This window comes from Pyxicephalus adspersus, chromosome 8 (assembly GCF_032062135.1).
Source record: "Pyxicephalus adspersus chromosome 8, UCB_Pads_2.0, whole genome shotgun sequence".
NCBI lineage: Eukaryota > Metazoa > Chordata > Amphibia > Anura > Pyxicephalidae > Pyxicephalus > Pyxicephalus adspersus.
In genome coordinates this window covers 57,570,148-57,593,055 of record NC_092865.1, presented here as the reverse complement: position 1 = coordinate 57,593,055, position 22,908 = coordinate 57,570,148, and the positions used below count along the sequence as shown (strand labels likewise).

The 22,908-nt window shown below is 37.6% G+C and overlaps 1 protein-coding gene and 1 long non-coding RNA gene across 7 annotated transcripts in view; one reads left to right on the top strand and one right to left on the bottom strand.

The window, feature by feature from the left end:
* MAGI1 (membrane associated guanylate kinase, WW and PDZ domain containing 1) overlaps positions 1 to 22,908 on the bottom strand; it is a 319,996-nt gene that overhangs the window by 171,873 nt on the left and 125,215 nt on the right. For all 6 annotated transcript variants that reach the window (XM_072420801.1, XM_072420803.1, XM_072420802.1 and 3 more), the window contains exon 2: positions 3,970 to 4,086. In XM_072420801.1, coding sequence (XP_072276902.1) covers positions 3,970 to 4,086 — 117 coding nt within the window. The remainder of the gene's footprint in view (positions 1 to 3,969; positions 4,087 to 22,908) is intronic.
* On the top strand, positions 3,808 to 6,703 carry LOC140337207 (uncharacterized). Its single transcript, XR_011922002.1, has 2 exons — positions 3,808 to 3,888; positions 6,203 to 6,703. It is a non-coding gene; the product is annotated as an uncharacterized lncRNA (long non-coding RNA).

Below are 22,908 nucleotides of genomic sequence, written 5' to 3'. Positions count from 1 at the left end.
TTAGACGTGAATGCAGTAATCAAAACAATAAAAAAAATCATTAAATTATTTGTAGGTGCAGTTAAGTTTGTTATCATCTCCTACAATTGTGTTACAAGATTCAGACAGGGAAAGAGCGGCCTTGCACTTTGAGCCAATCAAATGTGCTTGTGGTGCACATGTGCTAAGAGGATAAAAAAGCAAAGTAAGCAGAAGGATGAGGCAAAGGACAGTAATATAGAGTTATCTAAATGACTGACCATATCTTCTGGATCTCTTAATATCCCATCCAAGATGGCAGCACCCAACATCACTCATGAGCTTTGGATGTCTACACAAAGGTGGCTTTTACAGGTAAATAACATGTATAAAATTTACATCTTATTAGAAGGTTTTTGTTAATGTAAATGTTCTGGTGACAGGGTCTCTTAAGAAACAGATTGTGAATCGTACGTTTGACAGCTGTCACTGGAACACTTGTGTCACCAATCAGAATTTACCTCGATTTATGTCATGTTGGTAATGACCACACAGATCAATGGGGATGGAGAACAGGGCACAAACAGCAAAAAGTAATATAAGAAAACTTTGGTTTACTCAACAACACAACACATTTTTTTAGTCAATCAAGTCCATTTAGGCTGATTTTAAACAAGTGTATCAGCATTCTTTATAGATGCTATTAAGCTGAGTGGAAGCCGCAGTTTTGTTTGTCATCAGCCGTTTAAAGACATGCTTACACAAACAGTTTTGTAGCAGCCTACTGAATACTAAACCATTCTGCCCCTTTCTGTATGAGAAAGATGTGATAAAGGCCTAAAATGTTAGTAAAGACAATAAATGGCTGTGAATAAAGTAGGTAAGGGCTCAATCCTCTTTTTTGCTATTTGTGTTTCTACTGGGGAGAAAGTTAGGGGAAACCCAACATTATGAGTTGTCATCCAAACAACAGGTAAGGAAAAATACTCCAATGGGGACCTGTTCTATGGACAGCTCTCTGAGATGCAAATTTTGTTTCACCCATAGGATGGATGAAAAGAAATCTCCCAAGCGGGATGCAGACAGTAAAAAATAACCTGAAATGGGTTTAATCCTTCTCACCTTTCCTACAACCCCAAGAAGGAAACATTTTATAACATGTAATGCAAACATATCTTTAAAGGACTTCTCTGGTGCCCCCAACCAAGTAGACCTTCTATTTGAACTATTACTATGATGTCCTAATGCCAACAGGAAGGTAAGAATAGGTATAGGCTCAGCTCTTGACATTACAAGGAAATGTGAAATTTGCATAAGAATGCAATGCAGGACACCATACTCATAAAGCAACACTCCCCATTCCATCATTCCATGCCCGTATCCAAACCAAATTTGTAGAAAGTAGAACACTGGGGCCAAACACCATCTGAATTTATTGGCCTAGAGCCTCCATCACCTGCTCAGGTCATTTTGCAATGCACAACCTAAGGAGGCTGCATTACATTCAGCCAGTGCCTGACCAACAGGTTGTGTTTGACTTCTGACTGTCTGCACTTCTGCAGAATCATATAATGTGATTTGAACTGTATTGGAACTCATTATTATATCTGTGACCATCTGCCCCAAATCTTTTGTTGCCTGCCTTCTCAGACCCCCTGCCTAGGGAATTGTTTCTTGCTCATTATATCACATTGGTCTCTGTTCCATCTGTTTGCTGTCAACCCTAATGACAGCAGAACCACCAAATTCCGTGACCACCCTAATATTTGTATTGCAACCAATATCTGAAGTATTACAGAAGGCTACTGGGTAAAACTAAAGAGGTGTAGATAACCCTCTCAGGTCATTGCCTTCACGCATTTCAGAATATGTTTATTACATTGCCTTCCAACAATACATGAACAAATCATAATCCTATTGATAGTGGAATTCCTCCTCATACCAGTGCTGTCCAGAGAAGTTCATGTGAACACAACACAGCACAGTCCTATCTAGATTTTAGAACTATCTGTATACTGATTTTGGAATCCTATAAATATGCTTATATAGCAACCAATGTAGATTTACATCTAGTAGAAGTTAGTTACATTCTAGTATTCCCCCCAGAATTTTTAAACCAACACAGTTTTTACAGTCTTCAATGTTAAAAAAAAAAAAAAAAAAAGTCCAGTTGAATGTGACTATTACGAAATATACAATGACCTGAATAAATGAGAACTTTTACAGACAATGCATTAACTTTTTGGGATTTACATGCAATTGTGGTTTGTTTGTACCTTACCAAGCAGCACACCCAGCAATGCCACATCAACAGGGCTATTCAAGTTGATGGCTAATCTTAATGGGAAACTACCTATTCATTCAAGGTTTGTAACTAAAGTATATATTGAATATATTTTTGTAAATGTGTACTTCTGGGGACAAAAAAAGATATATCTCATCTTTGCATGCTTTTTCTCTTTTTATGCTGATATGCTGATATGAGTGTTGACTTCCTTGGGGAAAATACAGAACATCCACCTTTCATGTTATAGAGATGAGTTCTCTGTAATCTGTTGCTGACAGTATTGCATTGGATTTTAATACAGAAGACAAAACTTTGTCATGTCGATTTAGTAAGACAGAAGCTCATTGGATTTTCCAGAAGATCAACAGGTAGCTACCATTTTCATTGCAGAAAACAATTCTAAAGATAAAGCTTATTATCTACAAAAAACAGGACGTCTGCTAAACTTTGATGTCCAAAATCTCCTACAAACCCACCCTGGATTATCTCATACAGCAGCAATCTACATTATACACTCCCCTGATCTGGAAATTTAGGCAGAACATACCACTAGGATACATTTTGTTTGGGCCATGCATTACTCCAGCTTTCAATAACAAGACTTAGTTCCTTCCCCTAAAAGCTTTATAATAAATCTAAATCCTCAGTGGTTTCCACCATTCCTCCATAGCCTACAGATAACAGGATGCTGGTTGATTTGCCTTTTTTATATTTTAGTTGTCATCTATGAGGCATGATGAATATACTACATGCTATTGTTTGGCAGAGAGTTTTTTTAATGGAATATCAATGACATCGCTCTGTTACCCCATAAAGCTTTTAAATAAAAGGACACTAAATCAAACCTGTGTCGCCCTTGTTTGAAACAGGACAATGTGTAACATTTCCATTATTTTATAGCTCCTAAGTTTTCTGTCGGTGGACAAGTAGCTGATGGATGGGCAAAAAGGTCTAAGCATTTGTGTTGTGGCGGTACGTGATAGGAAATCATTGTTATTTGAATGTGTAGCAAATTAAGCCAAGGTTGAAAGTTAGTGTAGGGAACTGAAAGGTTTTAGATTCAAATTTCATAGGTGTTTATGTATTGTAAATGTAGTTTACGAATTGCAAGAAAAATTTCTAAAAGGAGGCAAAAAGATCTCCCCTTTACATTTTTTACCCCTGCCTTCTAGCTAATTACCGGGGGGCCTAAATGCCTCCTTCTATTCACCTAAAGCAACAGTCATATGAAACTCCAGCTTCAGGGCTTCTATCTACTATTATGTCCTTGCTTACATTAGGCATGACTCTTCTTTGGATGTCCATATTAGTGTTTGCATGACATTTTCGAATGGGCCCTCCAACAATGGGGGGGGGGGGGAGTGACATCAGTGCAGAAAAAATGTCAGAGATGAGCCAACAAGAGCAAAAGAGTGATGGGTCAGTGGTCCCCTATAGAGAAAATGGTGCTGCTGAGAGAACTGGGCCTAGGATTTGGGTGATAAACAATATAAAGTGCACTATAGAACAACTGGAAATTTGGCAGTTGGCAATTTCGGTTGGCAGTGATTGGCTGGCAGAGATGGTAGTCAGGTGTTTTGCCTGAAGATGGACTTTAATGAAATACTACACAGTACAGGAGTATGTAATTCAATTTTGAACAGGTAGGTTCATATCATAAAGGCAACAGAAATGGTTTCTCAGACAGACAATTAGAAAAATGCCTTGCAAAAGGTTGTACTCACAAGGCACTGCATGGCGATATAGGTTATCTCTTATGATCTGCTGTAGTTCGTGGTCAGGAGAAGCTTTCTGGAACCTTTGGTTGAGATAGTGCCTCAAGTCCTTGTTGAGTCGGCTACCTACAAAAAAAAGAAACACAAAACAGTGAATTATTACTAGGTCCTCACAATAGGAAAAAATATTGCAAAAATACAAACTGAGACAAGGTGAAGAGGATTTTTTGGTGTCTGTGTCTCAAAGACACCATGTTCTCTACTAGATATGTATTGCCAAACAAATGCTCCTTTCTCCCTTGTTTTCAGTCCTAATGAAAGTGGTAAAAAATGGTAAAACGGAGGAAAATATTAAAATCCCATTGGGTTGCCAAATGTATCTATAACTAACATAAAAATTGGCTTTTGGTGGTGAGCATGCAAAAATGACCAACGCAACCACTGTTGACTCATCTGCATCATTATAGTTTTACTTTTAGCCACCCACCACCACCACAACCATTAGGGATCATAAATTAGAATACAAGGTTGCCACAGTTTATATACCAAAATGACCTTAATCCTGCAAAAAAATGTCTTTATCTGTTCCTACATTCATGGTATAACTTTGTATTTTTGTTATTGGTACACATATTCTTTCTTGCTGCAACCACCTTGCACAATACGATGGCAGTGTGCAGAAAGCTGCAAAAGAACAACAGTTGTCCATTGCTGGATAAAAGCTTTACTTTTGCAAGAAAACTACCTTTCTGACAGGTTGCCTTTTATTACAATATATCATGCTGAAAAAAATCACTTTCAGAACCATCTGTCAGTGTTATTCCTGGAGATAGGCCTGAACTTGCTGCTTAAGAGAAAAGTTGCAATTTTCATAATTTGCAGCCTCAGCAAATTAAATTGTACAATATAAATGCAAGTTAATGTTCTTGTATGTGCATTTTTAATGGCGGTCTGCTGAGGACACCACACAGCGGTGCCTGGTAATTTACAGAAAATTAGTTTATCTACTTAACGCAGATTTTTCAAACTATCCCAAAAATATAGCCAGTGTTCATAGTGCTAATAATTACTTGTCTTGTCATAAAAACGACTTAAAAGGATTTTTTTTTTTTAAGTCGTAAATGTGGCTATTAAACTAACTCTTGGTAATGAAACTGGAACTGGTTATATTCTACATAACTGATCACAAATTAATTAGCTTATTACATCCCCATTACTAATTAAAAGCAAGGAATTATCAAACTGCCTGCCTATAGCAATAACAAAAGTTCAATGTTTAAAACTTTGGCCAAAATACAAAAACTCATTGGTAGCTTTGGTTGAAAACAATCCATTGACCTCAGCCAAAAAGGATGTGTACTTTTAAAGTAAGGTACATATATCCCTTAGCCCCAACCTGTAAAAAGTGTTAAAAGGACTCTGGGATGTGTCATATGTTATATATGTGTACCACCGTTGGGTTCTCAACTTTGCTGGTTCTATGTAAACAAATGAGAACGCCTTTGCTTTTGCAGCCATTTGATGTCTACATTCATCCACTCCACTGATGAGTGAATGGAATTTCTTGGAGACGATTTCTTGATGGGAACAATGGTGGAACATGCCTGTGTATTGTATGGTAAAAAGGCCATTGGTAGTCTACACTAGTGGTAGTATGTGTGGAAAAGCAACAACTGTTACCATTCTCAAAACTGCCAAGTCCTGTAGTTACATAGGGGGGTGGAAGGGAGGAATACCAGGTCATAACAAGATACATAAGCATCTGACACTCCTGGAAGTGATAAATTCTAAAGAGAGACAGTTTAATCTCCAAGTAGGGAAAGGATTCTTCACTGTAAGGTCCGTGAAAATATGAAATAGGCTCCCTCAGGAAGAAGTTTCAGGAACTTCTATAGATTGCTTTAAAAGAATGCTAGACACATTTCTAGAAGCACAGAATATAACTGGGAATAAAGCTTTAAAGTAAAGATAACAGACTGCTGCCTCATGGAATCAGGAAGGATTTTTTTCTCCCTGTTGCAGCAAATTGTACCAGGGTTTTTTTGCCTTCCTCTGGACCAACTATGTCCATAGCGTTTTTTTTTTTATCTGGGATATGTTTATTTCCCTAGTGGTTAAACTTGATGGACTTATGTTTTTTTTTCAACCTTACTATTTGACAGTGAAAGCTACAGCACTACAAACACGAACAGTAGGAAACATTGGCTGCTAAAGAAAAAGTATATTATCTCTTCTCTTGTAGGGCCTTTTCAGCAACTTTTACAGGGGACATTCGCCAACAATGGTAGTCTCTATGTTTTTCCTAGTTCAGCTTCTTTAAAACCAAGCCCTGTGACCCACATTGTCAAGATTTCAAGATTGAAAACATGTCTGGTCGAAGAAATATGAACTTTCAAGAGAAAGAATCATCAAAACTGTGTGGAACTAATCTGTGGATAGGCCTCCTCAAGAATTAAAAAGGAATTTTTATCAGCTTCATATAAACCAAAGCGAATACAGTCTAAGCTCATGCAGTTTTTGGGGACACTAATTGAAATAAACCTCTCCTTGCTCTCCAGGATCTAGGCTTTATTACATCGGCATGTGTAAGCTCTACGACACAACAATTACAATGTCCGCTCATTAGAAGAATCATTTGCCAGGCCTCAGTTCCCCCGGCAGACAGCAATGGGCACAAAGCTTTGGAAAGGCTTCTATAAAACCTTGCTTTTATGTGGAATAAAGACCTATTTTAATAATAGAAGCTGGGCTCTCCTTGCTGTAACCTTTGTACATCATTGCTTCACACTATTATTTAACAACCCTGCATTAACAGGGCAAACCCTATTTTCCATCATTAGCAATTTATCGGCGGCCTCATTAAAGACCACAAAACCCTACAAAGGGAATAAAACGCATAAGAAATATAAAACTTTCCAATAGGTCTTTAAATGATTAACCAACAAAAGTCCTTAAAGAAATAACTTCATGGGACAGGACAGGACAACAGTTTTTAGGCTCACTCATTCCCGGATTTATTAAAGCCCTCCAAGACTTCACTTTCATCAATGAAGCTGGGTGATCCGGCAAAGCTGGAATGAATTCCCTGATGAAAGTGTATCCTCTCCAGCCTTGGAGAGCTTTAATAAATTTGGGCCATTATGAGGGGATTCCACAACCCAATTCAGGGGAAACACTACACACATTGGAATCTTCTTGAACACTTTAAAGTGTTATTCAAAACATAAAACACCCAGAGGTTATGTGATAACTTGCTTTATTTATAATGTATGTGTGTAAGTTTATACATTTTACATAATACAAAAAAAAAAAAAAGAGAAATATTAGGTTCTAGGGGTATAAGTCTAAAAGAGTAAGATATATAAGAGAAAATAGTCTACTTTTTCACAGTGTTAGTCATCGGTTTGCTTTGGGCCATCGCCTAAAGCAAGAAGAAGCTGTATATTCAATCTTGAAACTCTCCAGCCTCTGCAAACAGTGTACATTTCTGCATGTGAAGAATAGTTGCCCCCTTCAGCTGATGTGGTTCTTTCCACAGGCATTTACATCACTACAGGACATAAGAGCCAGCCAAAGGAACCACAGTGGCCAGGGGGGTGAACAAGTATTCAGCTCATTTGTTGGTTGATCACGGCAGCTGAAAAGGTGAGATGCAAGGGCGTGCCAAAAGTAAGTATATCAATGCCTCATTTCTCAAGACCTACAGGGTAAGTATGACCTTGTAATGACTTGAGTCTCAAACTATGTAGAGATGCTATATCATCACCTGAGAAGAACATTTATGATCATCTCGTAAAAAAACCTAGCATCTATACAGTTGTACCCTGGGGTTTCTTAGTGATCTGTCTTGCCAGATTACTAAACTTTTAAAAATTAAATCGCAATAGACACAGATGTCTTTAGATTGGGTTGGGGGATGCAGTACGGCATCTCCATTCTATCCTCCCCCTTCCTGTCTCTATGGACCTGTAATGCTTGTTTTTCTCTCTTCTTTGTTAAGAAACAGGGGTCACTTTATGTGCAATAGTTGCATTTCTATCCACACCCCAACCTTAGACAACATCCTCCAACTCCAGGCATAATAGTGTCAAATACCAGAAAACAGGGAAGACAATAAAAGGCAGTGGAGGCTTCTTTTAACGGCAGGGCACCATGTTTTGGCATCAAATATCACCATAAAAAATACTTATTCTGCCAAAATATCTGCCCAAGCCTTGCAAAAAAAAGGAAGGTAAAGTGTATAGAGAAATTTCAGGCAATTACACAAGACAATGTACAACATGTTTTCGTGACATGATAAAATAAAGTGAAGCAAATGTTTGTATTTAATAGCTTGTAGTTGTTCTTTGAAATTGGTTGATTGAGAACAAAATAAAGATTTTTTGAGACATAATGGCATTCATGAAGGCGAAATAGAGAAGCTGACCCCAGATTGTAAACCTCATGTCAAATTATGGAAATGTCTTCTGCTGGGCGTAATTGAGTGAAACTGATGTCTTGCAGATATTAGACAATGATGCTTGCTGAATATATGCTTTTTGGTGTTTGCTGCATTCTAAACCTATGATTATCCTGTCCAACACCCAAAATAACTGAGCCTGTTGAAGCCATCCAGTGACTTATCGAAAATTTGAATTTAGTTCTATGAAAGTGGGGAACTTTTGTTGAGAAGTCGCATAACTGGGGGTTGCCAAACCTCAAATATTTTTAGGCATTCTAAGGACTGTGCAAACGTTCATTACCATTACTTGGCATATTACTTGGCATATTACTTGGCAAGTTAAGCATATGTAAATTTTGTGTGTGAATCTAATATGTGAACATATTTTGTTCCTTTTGGACTGGTAAATATACCATCATGCTATATCTATCAATACCATACAAAAATACATGTTACTCCAATCAGAAATCCTTTCAATTTCCTGTGATCTGTGCTGACTTCAGTTAGCACCATTTCCAGATATGTTAAAGCGTAATGAAACCCAAAATTACTCACCTATCCCTGTTCCATATTCCCTTCTTAAAGACAATCTTTAGCCATTTTAATTGGCCATGCTGGATTGAAGCAACTCCGTCACAGGCGCATGGGAGCTCATATAATCCCCGGAATGTGAAAGGAAAGCTGGGATTGTCAGGTGACAGCTGGGTGGCGATCATGAAGGTAAGAACAGTTATTGCAAAAGGGACACTACCTGACTGAATTGCTAACTTCAAAGAGAAGTAAAGCGTAATAGTAGAAGCAAAATTGTCCTAAAATGGCAGTGCTTTTCCTATATTATTTCAGTACAGTGAGGGAGAACACAAGTGTGTTACTGGAAGGATTATCAGATAAAAATAAAGGAAAATGTTCTGGTAACATACAATACATTACTTGTTTGATTCGTGTCCCTCCCTTTTGTTGATAATCTGGGAACCCCTTTGCTTGCTTCATGTCATGTTAACAAACGTGTTTTATTACACGTTAACTCAAAACCATAAGGTGAGTTAGTAATACTGTAGGTGCTTCATAAATGTAAAACAACTAAAGAAATAAACAAAAATAATTTATTGCCCCAATACTCAACTAGAAAACAGGAGCTGTTTCGACTATTTCCTTTCTGCCAGTCAGAAGTCCTGTGTACTTATATATATATAATATATATGTATATATATATATATATATATATATATACATATACATACATACACACATACACTTTTTTTTCAATGCTGAAGCAGAATTCATGATTGCAGGCTCATCATCCAACACATTGCCTCTGTGATCCCTCCTGCAAACAGCATTTCATATGGTTTCACCAAGGTCTATGCTATTCCTGTCTTCCAGCTGCTATCTAAAAGTGATTACAAATAATGGGTCTATAAAACCCATCAATAATTAGAAGACTCACAGGCCACATGCCAGCGGTGACACAAGTATGTGATTTATAAGAGTCGAGCAATTCACAGCTGCCAGGTCCTACTTTCATTATCGTTTCCCCTGGAGGGTCAGGAAGAAATTTCCAGAAAATGATAGTTTGTTGTCATTATATTGGGGAAATATTAAAGCTATAGTTTAATCTGCCTATATTTTGCCTTTCCTGATTTATCCTTACCCTTTTCATCCGCTTTCCTTACTTACCTTATTTTAAACCCAGTGACCCAATATTGGGTCATAGTGCTTCTCTTCTTATGTAATGAAGACAGATCATGGCTGGTGGAAGGCCATGCATTGGACTATACATCACGGAATCAAGAAGTAGTGATAATGCCCACATCTGATACTGAAAGAACTGAAATTCAACTATTGTTAGCTATTGAGACGATGGGGAGGATAACTTCCTGTTTGGAAATGAGGCCTTCTATATGCCAAGGGATGCCATGGCTGCACCTTTTGTTATTACAAAACTGCACATTTTCAAGTGATTTTAGTGAAGGTAGACCCTTTACATTAGCAATAGGTCTTCGTTTAGAACATAAGCCAGACAAGGATTACAACAATATATAACTCCCATCTTTTCTATGTATCAGTATTAAGATCATATTGCCAGACTCCCTGGTTTAGAACATTCTTTCACTATACCCACCACCATGCCTTCATCTGCATTCCTCAACTTAAAAAAAAAAAGAACAAAAAAACTATTGGCCCTTTCATACCCACAGTGGAAAACTGCATGATTGGCCACTCCTGGGTGCACAGCAAACTGCGGCTGTGTGACCAAAACTGCCTCAAAGTAACCACATCGAAAAGATGTGGTTACTTGAATTAGAGTGGATGGGACTGTGGATGAGCCCATGATAGACCGCAGTGGCTCACTGCAGGTCTGAAATAGCCCTAAATTTCAAGTAGAATCCATAGGATACCCTCAGGACGGACGAGCGAAGTTGGTCAAAAAAGGCTTTCCCAATTACATAAAGTGCCTACAGAGCTAGGAAAATGATAAGAGGGCGTTGATCTGATGTCTGTAGGCCCTCCCAAAATCTAGCTAAACCCCTGGCAAAGCCTGCATAGTGGAAGAACAACTTAATGACCAAACATTATGATTTTCTTTGAGACAAGCCAACTCTTGAGCACATCCCCTCCACAGGCACAAACCCAGAATCACACTTTAATGGCCAAATACCTATCCAAACTAATTTCCTATTTTCTAATTCAGAAACATTTTTTGAATACAGCAGAGCTTCTATCATTTAAAAAGAAAACATTTTTTTCAAAGCTTAACTTCTTTTTCTGTAGAGAAAAATAAACATATTTAAACGTGATTGGTACATTGCATTGCATCTAGAAGAACTCTATGGGAATATCATTGTAAAAGCAGTGTAAACACATCAAGAATGCATCCAACCCTCATACAAATTTGCTTATGATGTGCTTACAAAAGCAACACGGGAAATACAATTGCAAGCTGGAAGCCATACAACGTACTCTGATTTCAAACGAGTTGGAAAAATGCATAGGTTTAGAACGCTTTTACATTCTTTGTACAAACGCATACGTGTGTTCATACCCTAAAGGGGATTTTGCTTTTAGATTTTAACTTCATGGATGAATTTATTGTTATGCCACTTGGAGATTTGTTTTCTTTTTGGCTTTCGTCTTATTTTGCAATATCCTAAAATCAATGTGCTGATATTAAGTGACTCAGCGGCATAACATTAAAATTTAGCTGTATTGTTTAGGGAGGGGAATTGTGATTTGAAAGCATGTATAGTTATGCCTAATTTAATATGCTCACATTTCTAAAAAAATTGTGTGATGAGAAGCCTAAAATCATAAGTAAGTCGATCAAACAAGCCCCATCAGATGGCCTTCTCATATGGTTGAGAAGGAGTATTTCTTACAGGAACTTGGCTCTAGGTAATTTTGTTGACAATCCGGCATGGTGGCAATTCCCAAAGCTTTAACTATCCACATGAACTCAAAACTACAGAAATGTACATCCCATGAAATTCCAGCCTTGTATCTATTTCCCAACACGGTTGGCCTGATTGATTAAAATTCTCTAAGACTGGAGAAGATAGACTATCATGGGTGAACCTGGGTGGTCCAGAAAACCTGGAATAGATCTGGTCCAGGATTTAAAACATTTGTCATTTAATATCAAATGAGTTTTAGGAAATATTTTCCAAGCTTGCTGGAATTCCATTCCAGGTATCTCACATGATATTCTATCTTCTCCAAGGGGTGTAATAACACTGGGGAACAATTTTGAACAAATTTTTTGTTGATTTCAATTTTTAAACTTATTTACACTAAAATAGGTATGCTGATTCTGAAAGTGCAGTTAGTTTTCTTCTATCATGTCAGTTTTTTTCTCTACTGCTTTTATTATTGTGACTACTGTAGCGTGGATTTGTATAGGTTATTCATTTACATGCAAGACAGTGTGGTCAGAGGTTGTGCGCTGCTCTATGTAGTGCATAAGCAAAATGTATTTTTCTACTTACACACATATTTCCTTTCTTTTAGACCATGTCTGGCTCTGCTGTTTCTCGTCGTAAGTGCATAAATAACCCTCAATCATTTTGTTATATCTGTGATGGTTTCAGCATTCCCAGTCAAAGGGCGAACATCAGCACATTTGTAGAGCAAGACTATTTGGCATATTTCAAAGTTAAACTTGGTGAGCAAGATAAGTCTTGGGCCCCTCATAAGGTGTGCAAACAGTGTGTTGAGGGTTTACGGATGTGGACAAAGGGAACACGTGATAAGATGCCATTTGGTATACTTATGGTTTGGCAAGAGCCAGGAGATCATTTCAGTGACGGTTACTTTTGTACAGTGAAAACTTCAGGAAATAACAAGAAAAAAAAATGTATCATTCAGATGAAATCCCAGTGCCAGTTTTAGTTATCCTACCCTCTCTTAAAGAACATGATTATGGTGATGAGCTAGGTGACAACAATGATGAAGAGTTTGAAATTAAAGGGACTCTGTTCGTAGGTTCTTTGATCAGCATGAGTTGATTGATTTGGCACGTGATTTGGGGCTATCAAAAAAGGCTTCAGAACTTCTAGCATCAAGACTGCATGAGAAAAACTTGAAAAAAGGTAATTTCGAACCAGAGAAATTGCATTTCTGCAGTACTTTAGAACTGACAGTGGCTTTGTGTATTGCCATAACATACCTGACTTAATGGAGGAATTGGGAATTCCAATCTATAACTCAACTGAATGGCCACTATTCCATCGATAGCTCAAAGCGGAACTTAAACTGGGTACTCCTTAACAATGGCAATATATTTATGTCAGTCTTAATCGGCAATTCAGTTTCTCTTTGTGAAGAATATGCAGAAATAAAGAGTCATTGAGTTGTTGCAATATCACCAACACAATTGGGTCATCCGTGTTGACCTTAAAATGGTATGCTTCCTTCTTGGTCAGCAACGCAGATACACCAAGAAGCATCCCTGTTATCTGTGCATGTGGGACAGCAGAGCTCGTGAGAGGCATTGAGTGGAAAGGAATTGGCCTCCAAGATCTGCCCTAAAACCAGGTGATCCAAACATTCTATATGAGCCACTTGTTGACAGAGAGAATATTATATTACCGCCTCTGCACATGCATCTGGGTCTGATGAAGTGGTTCGTTAAAGCTTTGCCAACTGAAGGAGACTGTTTCAAGTACCTAATTTTGGCAATTCCTAGCCTGGCCGGTGTGTTTGATGATCCACAGATTCTGTAGCTCATCAAAGATGAACATTTCATCAGGACAATGTCAGAAGCCAAAAAGAATGCTTGGTTATCATTCGAAGCCATTGTCAAGGCCTTTCTTAGAAACACATGAGCAAATAATTACACAGAAATTGTCTAGAAACTCTTAGAGAGCTACAAAATGCTTGGTTGCAATATGAGCATCAAGGTGCATTTTCTGCATAGCCTTCTTTCTAACTTCCCGGAAAACCTTTGTGCAGTCAGTGATGAGCAAGGTGAACTATTCCACTAAGATTTGAAGGTCACGGAAGGACGGTATCAGGGTAAATGGGATGTACATATGATGGCTAACTTTTGTTGGAGCATCCGGCGGGATTGTCTGAACACCACAGGAAAAGCTATAATCGTAAATTTTTACCTTAACCGCTTACCTGATTAATTTTCAAATGTTTTACTGTAGAAAATGTCAGAGTAACAATAAATCCCTTGTATGAACAAAAGAAATATTAATAAACAGTACATTCAAGTTATTATTTCATTATTTTTTTCATTATATGTAAAATTTGTATGTTTTTTGACAAAAATGGAGGGTATCCTGTATCAGAAAAACTGGATGTGATAGCAAAAAAACTGGGGCCATTTCTTGATTCACCACCCACAAATTAGTAAAAAAAACAAGTGTAAGATCTAACTCTAACTAAAAAAATGCATTCCTCAGTGTAATGAAAGCCAATGCACATATATTATGCACTGTGGTGCATATATGTTGACACATCTGTATGGGTGTCAGAAGAACCCCTTCTGCAATGTCTTAGCATCCCCCCTATCAAAGAAATAGGAATCTTTATTTTGAAGATGTCTAATAGGGTGTCACCAGCAGTCACATCATGGGCAAATGGTCCTCACCCACCACTAGTAACATGGCTGGTGCCCAATTTTAACATTTCATCAAACTATTATTTATATTCAAGCATGGCCTTTTGTATCAGAAATGAGGATTGATGCTAATCTTGCAATAAAATCCCCAACACAGCAATCTATATCATAAATGGGATCCTGATCCTATTGTTTACAACCACCTCTAGGGAAAAAAAAACCTAATTCATTTCCTCGCATCATAATTCTAGCCATAAATGCTCTTTGCACAGCTACATTAGCTGACACTCATTTGAGTCAGTTTCACTCAATAAATCTCACAGTACGTGCACAGGCTTCTCTGTGAATTTATTTGTCTGATCCACACCCAGGATTCTCGGCAGTGCAGCCAGTGTTAACACTTCTGCTGCAACTCCACCATCAAGTCAACTTTCTTCTAGGTGTTGGTCATTGGGGAAGAATTAAAGTAAAATGAAACCCCCAATATATAAATTAAATCTTTATTGAATACATTTTATACATTCCAGAAAATGTTTTCCTCCTCTAAATCTTTACTGTTCGGAAATGTCCCTAGCAATATGTCAAATGTTCAGTTGGGGGTATATAAAATTACACAAAAAAAACACAAAGGTTTTATCTCAATCCTCAGCTTAGAACTACATGTCTAATAAACCCTTCTACACCAGACAACAAACACCTAGCACCTGAGCATGGCTTTATTGGGGTAGCTACATTCACTTGTGATGACTCATTAAAGTCTGATCAACGCAACTTATTCGCTTCCCCCGGGGACTACAGCTAGACATGGAGTAACTCTGCAGACATGCACAAGCAACTCTGAGAGGCTTCATGTCCACTTGCAATTCCTGTGCAGAACACACATATTACAGGTGGTTTCTAATGGCACTTCACATAGTCATGGCAGATGAACCTAGGTATACTAGAAATGGAAGTTAATCAGGTGGGTCTATAGCTAAATAAATTGAAGTAGGAACAAAGTTTTTTGCAACTCTGAGCTGTCTCTTTAAGCCTTTTTATCCCTGTCCTGTCTACAGCACCAATATCAGCTAGACATCATAGTTCTTAACTGGCTTCCTGAAAATGGCAATGATAGACCATATTTAAGCAATGGGGTCTGCTTTAATGAGGTTCTCCAAGACTGGAGAAGATAGACTATAATAAGAGAACCTACATGATCCAGCAAACCTGGAATGGATCTAGACCAGAATTGAAAATGCAAAGTAATTTTTAAATTTTAAATTTTTAAGTAATCCATTCCAGGTTTGTTGCATCACCCTGGTATTGGGTGATCTGATTATAATCTATCTTCAGTCTTGGAAAGCTTTAATAAAGCAGGCCTATTGGGCATGGTGTTCATACCATTTATGTGCTCATATGTGCGTAGGTGTTGCTCCCGTAGTACCTAGCATATCCTGGCATCATATACTAAACTGTGCATTCTACACCCAACATGCTGAGGACCAGACACATTGAGCCTGATTTAATACACTTTCATCAGTGAACATGTGTGATCTAGCAAACCTGGAATGGATTTCCAAAAAGCCATTTGCTATTTGTTTGCAAATGTTTTCAATCCTCAACCAGATCCACTCCAGATTTTCACCAGATTCACTGGTGAAAGTGTATCTTCTCCAACCATAGAGCCTTTATTAAAGTAATTAATAAATCAGGCTCAATGTGTCTGGTCTTCACCATGTTGGGTGTGAAGCATACGCGGTTCAGTATATGATGCCAGGGTATATTAGGTACTATGATATGAACACCAACGCACATGTGCAGGATATATGTCATTCTTACCCAGCCAATCAAGGTAACCAAAGATCAGGAAACCCAGAGAAGAAGAAGATGGCACCAGAGATGGAACAGACAGGTGAACATATGTAAAAAATTGTGATAAGGAAGTATGTTTATTTTATTTACGTTGCTTGTCCCTTCTGCAATAAAGGACCTGCCTGGTCACATTTTTTTCATTTTTACATTTAGTTTCACTTTAAAGACTTCTAAAACGTGGATTGTAACCACATTACATACGTTGCCAGCAAGACAGCGCTGTCTGAACGATAAAGTTATCTGAATGAGTCAACAGATGTACACATCTGTTACCACGGCAACCACTTCTAAATTTACAGTGTGCCTGCTACCTATTTCTAAATTAACATAATGAAACAGCCAAAGGGCAGGAATCCAGCTGCTAAAAAATTAAAAATATGAATATAAGGATAATGGGTTAATTACCAAGTAGGCATGTGAGAAGATAACAAACCCCAATACGAGATGCCTGAGAGTAAAAAAAAAAAAAACCATCGGAGGAACGGATCACAGTGCGCTAATTTAATTGCTGTACCGCGTCCGATCCTTTACTTATTTACCGTGGAGGGAACAGATGCCAGAAACTTGAATGAGGATTTCGCTAAGCACTGAGTGTACAGAAAAGGGCCACGTAATGCTATTAGAATGCTACAAAAATTACAACCTGTTCTGCGGATGAAAATTACTTAGTGGCTTTGATATAAAAAATATATTTTGATATAAAAAGAATGTTTCTTTACCAGACTGAGTTAAACAACCAACCAGCTTCGAGGTGTCATTTATATAGTGCACAGCTAAGAATCAAACAAGGATCCTGATTGGTTGATATGAGCCACAATAAATTTAGCACACCAAACACTTCACATTGAACCTTAAAGTGGAAATTGGCCAGTGCGGCTTAAAGACTTTTTTAGATGTCGATAGAAAGGAGAAAGGATAGAGTAACTATTAGAATGTTATTCTCCCATATTGTCCTGATCACCAATGTTACCAGGAATGAAAGTAAGGGCAAAGTAACAATGAGTTGGGAAGATAGGAAGTCAAGTCTTCCAATGGGGACACTTGTTCCAATGACATCCATCTGAAAGGAGACTTTCTCACATCAGAAATATATCTCCTGACATCCTGTAAATATTTAGGACAGGAAGTAAAGGAAAATCTCCATAACAGGCCTGATAATATAAAGACCTTGGGTGTTCAACCCAGAATATTTTTAAGCTGGGTGGGAAGCATCTGTAGGCTGGTTGCAGCCCCTGTATTGTGACTGAACTCTTCAGTAGCCACCCAAAATTAGCCGGGTAGTTACTGAAAAGTGCCGGGTGCTGCACCCGGCTAAAGGGGGCTGGGGAGAACACTGGCCCTAAACCAGGAAACCTGCAACGGATTTCTTAAATATCACTTGCTATTGGTTTGCAAATATTTCAGTCCTGGAACTGATTCATTCTAGGTTTGTTGGATTATCCAGGTTCTTCTTCAACAGTCTATTTATTAAATCAGGCCCAGCTGTTTTAACAACACCCTATAAAAAAATAAATAGAAATTAGTTTTGGCTTTTACATTTTAAAGGGAGCTCTGTGTTAAACTGGATCAACCGCCTATTCTAGGGGAACAGGAAAGCAGTCAGGCTGTGCATATGCATTGCATAATTGAAATTATCATTATTATTTTTTTTAGTATTGAGATACACAGATGTCCCACAAGCACTGTGCTTGTATACTGCAGTGCCTGCATAAACGTCTACACTAAGCAATGTTGGATATAGACAGGAAGCTGTGAACAAACAATGCAGGCCTCTCTAACTAAAATAAAATTTAATTTTTATATAAGTATGTCAAAAAAGATAAAATGAATGGTAATGTAATAAATGGTTATTATGCAAAATATTTTTTTTTTTGGTAATAGGTGGTAACATGTACACTTTAAATGTTCACTTGCAGTGCTTCCCTTACCATACAAAGTGTTCCCCCCAGACCCTTTTAGCCGGGCGGACCACCCAGCTGGGTCACAATACAGGGGGCGACACCTGCCTACAGCTATAATATTTATTCACTTGCAATGGACCTTTGAAATTGCCAGATAAGAGATGTTTTTTTACAGGTAAAGTATGTATATAAAAAGCACATATAATTTTGACAATTATCAAAAATATTATTGCCTATAGGGTCCCTGTAAGCAGAACAATAAAAGGAGTGTGCTGAGTGGCTGTACTGAACTAAGTATCATATATATGATAATGTAGATGATGATTTCCCAGGATCAGAATATTATTATTCATATATTTACCGATTTTTCAATTTAACATTCACATTATACGGACATGCCATGCATCAGTGTTACCTACAAATTGGTAGATTCTGCCTCTAGTGGCCATCTGGATGTCTGACTACCTAACATTCTAAATGGCTGGATAATAATATGTATGTTATTGTTTACCATGCCAATATTTACATATAAATCAGTAGATCATGTCATCAGATCCATCTATATGTAGGAAAGTACAGCCGGCACTCATGCTTCATGGCTGGTAACAAAAAATCAATTACAGGATAGATCTGAGTTTACCATAGACATGCATTGAGACAAGAAGAACAAAATGTAACCAAAATGCAGCAAAAAAATCTAATATACAATTATCTATAACTTCAGATATACAAATACATAATAAATATATTATGAAATAACATATATTTAAAACTAGAACATCTTGGTGAGAATATTTACATTGATGTGTATTTATAACCCATATTTTTGGACACTTGGGGATTTTACTTTTAGTTTATGGGGATTTCCATAAATGAAAGCGACTAAAATTAAAACTGAAAAGGAACTTCAGCCAAAAACAGCTCACTAAATGATACAATAGATCCCAAAAATTCTTTCATCAACATTCTGATAGACAAACCGTTTCCTCTGAGCCCTGGTTGTCCTGGACCCACCCCCAGGCTGTGATTGAACAGTGAGAACAGAAGCAGCACATGATTAGCTCATCTCCGTGCCACTCTCCTCTCTCCACCTATCACAATATTCTGGATAGTACATGATTGGATTCTTGTAGTGCTTCTTTCTTTCACATTCCATATCTGCTGTACTGGTAATGCAAGATGCTGATATCAACGAAGATTCAGACAGCCTGCTTAAAAAATACATTTACTGAAATCAAAGCTGTATTCATTTTTGTCTTTCATATCTGCCTGGAGTTCAGCTTTAAGATGATCACACTGACCTATTTATCTAGAAATGCTCTTTAGGCGATGGATAGAAATTACATTTTTGATTTTCATAATATATGAATTTATATATTTTGATTTTACATAATAACTAATATGTGCCAAAACCTTTACAGACCCTCAGCAAACTCACCAGTGAGTGTCAGGAATTGCTGTAGTCCCAGTCACGTAGACTTATTTGCGACAGAGTGACCGCATGCCTGCCTGCAGCATGACTAGAAAAGACTGCAAGTATTTTTACAAGTCGAGGAAAGTTCAACACCTTTCCGGAGTCCTCTGGTATTCACACCCCTCACCTAACCTGTCATTACAGGAGGTATGTCAGTGCTGAAACAAGGAAGTTTTGCCAACAGAAACAAGAGGACGGAGGTGGAGGAGTGAGCACATTCCGCCTTTTGTTCCCAGGGACAGAAGAATTCTGATCTTTTATGAATTTAGTGAGACAAGGTAATCAAAAATGAAGATGACTGAGGCTTGTCTAAGCCAGAAGGTCAGTCTGCTGTGACTTCACTATTTGGGGTGAACATAGTAGATTGTTCTGAAGGCAGACAGAGGGTGTCCATGAAAGCTTGTCCAGGTTATACTATGTAAATTCCAACAATTTAGCAGTTCAGGGGAATTCTTGTAATTATTAAGTTGCAACAAAACGCCCTATTATTGCTTGTAGAGTTTACAGACAAGTAGGAAACTGGGTGTGTGCTGAAGCATAGGGGTGCCTATGTGTACTGTGCTAACCTTTAATTTAGCTGACCCTGCAAAGACCCTTGGATTACAGACTCAATATGGCCACAAGGACTTGGACCTTTGGTAAAAGTCCAGATTTAGCCCCTTCTGTTCCCTGAACATATTTTAAAAATCTGCCTACATATTCTATTTATGTCCAGTGCCTTTGGTCAACTTTAGGCTGCTCATATAAATATCTTGGTCACCATACCAGAGGTTCTATTAAAGAAAAGGCTGTCCATGCAACAGCCTGGCCATAATGTTTGGAGTTCTCTTGGAGGACATGTCCCTATACAATATTTCAATCACTATGCTTGACGTTCTTAGGAAAGAAAGGCTCTCACAATAATATGGATATCTCAATATCTCACATTGATAGGATACTAAAAAGTGCTTACTAATTTTTACCAACTTAAAAAAAAATAATAATTTGCCACAAAAGTATTATATCAAGAAAACAAGATATAACAGATAATTAGAAACACAAGCAGAAGAGATGTCATGAATTTAGAAGAACAGATGAAAAGCTGGTACTTAATATCACACCAGAGAAAATCAAAGACCAGAGGTAAGCTTGTCAAATGATGAAAAAGGAAAGCCACTGGATCCAAGAACCTAATAATATGTGAAGGCCAATTGCTAAACCTCCAAAACCTGGGCATCTAAACTGAATAGGTGAAGCCATCTCCTATAGCAAACAACATCTGGCACTAAAGGGTCACATGATGAAAACTAATGAAAAACCTGGGACTGGACAGCAAATTAGAAAACACCAGATGATGACTTGCCAAGTGATGAAGAGTAGCTTTCATGATCAGATCCAAAACAAACCAACTCACTGGTGAAGTACCATTACATAGAGGTATTACATTTCTCTAATTCCAAACAACATGCTGGTATTTTTACACAGCTGAATCATTGACCAAGATTTCCCCTCACCTTTTGTGCTGGGGACAACTCTAAATTGTGCATTTTCTCCAATGACCATGGGTTTTAGTACATTTAGGTTAGTTAATCTTCCCAAGCAGTAACATGTCCCTAATACAGGAAAAAATGAAAAAAAAAAATGTTCTGCCTAGAGATACACATTAGGTAAGTCTACAGAATAAACACATGTATCTGCTTAACAGTCCAAGGAAAGATTCCTATTAGGATAGCTATAGACAGCTTTTGATAATGACAGGTTGTAAAAAACTCTCCTGTCCTTGCATGAATTCCAGGAAGTCAAGACGTGAGCTATCTGTCTCATTGACTGATGTACGGATATAGCTCACATGTGTTAAATGGAAGGTTTCCTTTTTACATTAGGGAAATCTACTCTTAAAAAAAAACAAGGTGAGATTTTCTTTTTGTTCTATTTCCTAAAGGACCCTTAAAACTCTTTTTAAAGCTGACTTATTCTATTACTTTTTTTAAAACTGACCATTTGCAAAAGCTAGCATAAGATAAATTACGGAAAATTCCTTAAAGTGTCTGCACACCTGGAAATATTTTATTCAGCAGCACAAGTGGTTTCATCGGGGCCCGGGCGGCTGGTGTTACTCTTCATTAACTAGGGAACAAGGCTACTAACAGCTCCGGTGTTGAATGAGGACCTTTTAGCAGCACCTGGATAGCAACAGAATTGCCTTCAGTGTTTGATAACAATATCCTCATCCCTTGCAATGAAATGTAACAGCTGCCATCCTGGAAATTATACGTGACAGCCATGCCCTCCAAAGAGAGGGAGTCATTGTACATAGGTATAGCTACAAGTATAGGCATTGTGCAGGTGTTATGTATGAACTGTGTGCTCAGTTATATAGAATGGTTACCTTAATATACACAGAACACCTCAATTTTTTATGACCAAAACTTTTGGAATTAAATATTTCAATAGCGGGTACTGATATTCTAAATAAAATAAACAGGTGATTGTAACATATAAATAATTCAACGGTTTTCGTAAATTAGTCATATTTGGGGATGTGGCACCTTTTTACTAATAAGACCACCATGTTGGAAAGTATGTAATATCAAAGTCCACACTGAATACTTATATAGTACTATAAAACTATAAAAAAATTAATTTTTTTTATGCCTTAGAATGTATATTTGGTAACTTTTGAACTATGTGTTTTATAACAGGTTTTTTTTTTCTTTCTTGTTGTATTGTGTTTGTTCTTCAAAAAAAACTATTGCAATATAATTAAAGTACACACTTATAATGGACAAATATGCAGGGATAAATGATCTATTGATCCAGCATAGTCTCTTCAGCTGAACCCTTGACAAAATTCTTCAAAACTAATTCTTCAATATTAATTTGCTCAATATAATTAGACATATTTATTCATAAAACATTCATTGTATAACAATAATCCTATTGCTTCCATCTAAAAAGTTTAAAGAATTTAATCCTGTCATAGAAGACCGTGAGTTCATATCTTCCTAACAGGTGGCATATGTAAGTTATGTAAATACCGGTAAAATTAGTCACGTTTCCAAGTGTGCACACAATGCCTGGCCCAGCCTTCTCCACAGCTCCTTTTAGCTGGGTGCACCACCCGGCACTTTTCAGTAACAATTTGGCTGTTTTTGGGTGGTTACTGAAAAGCTGGGTCAGAATACAGGAGCCGCCGCCCAACTAGCTTCTTTCACCCAGCTTAAAAAAACTTCTGGAG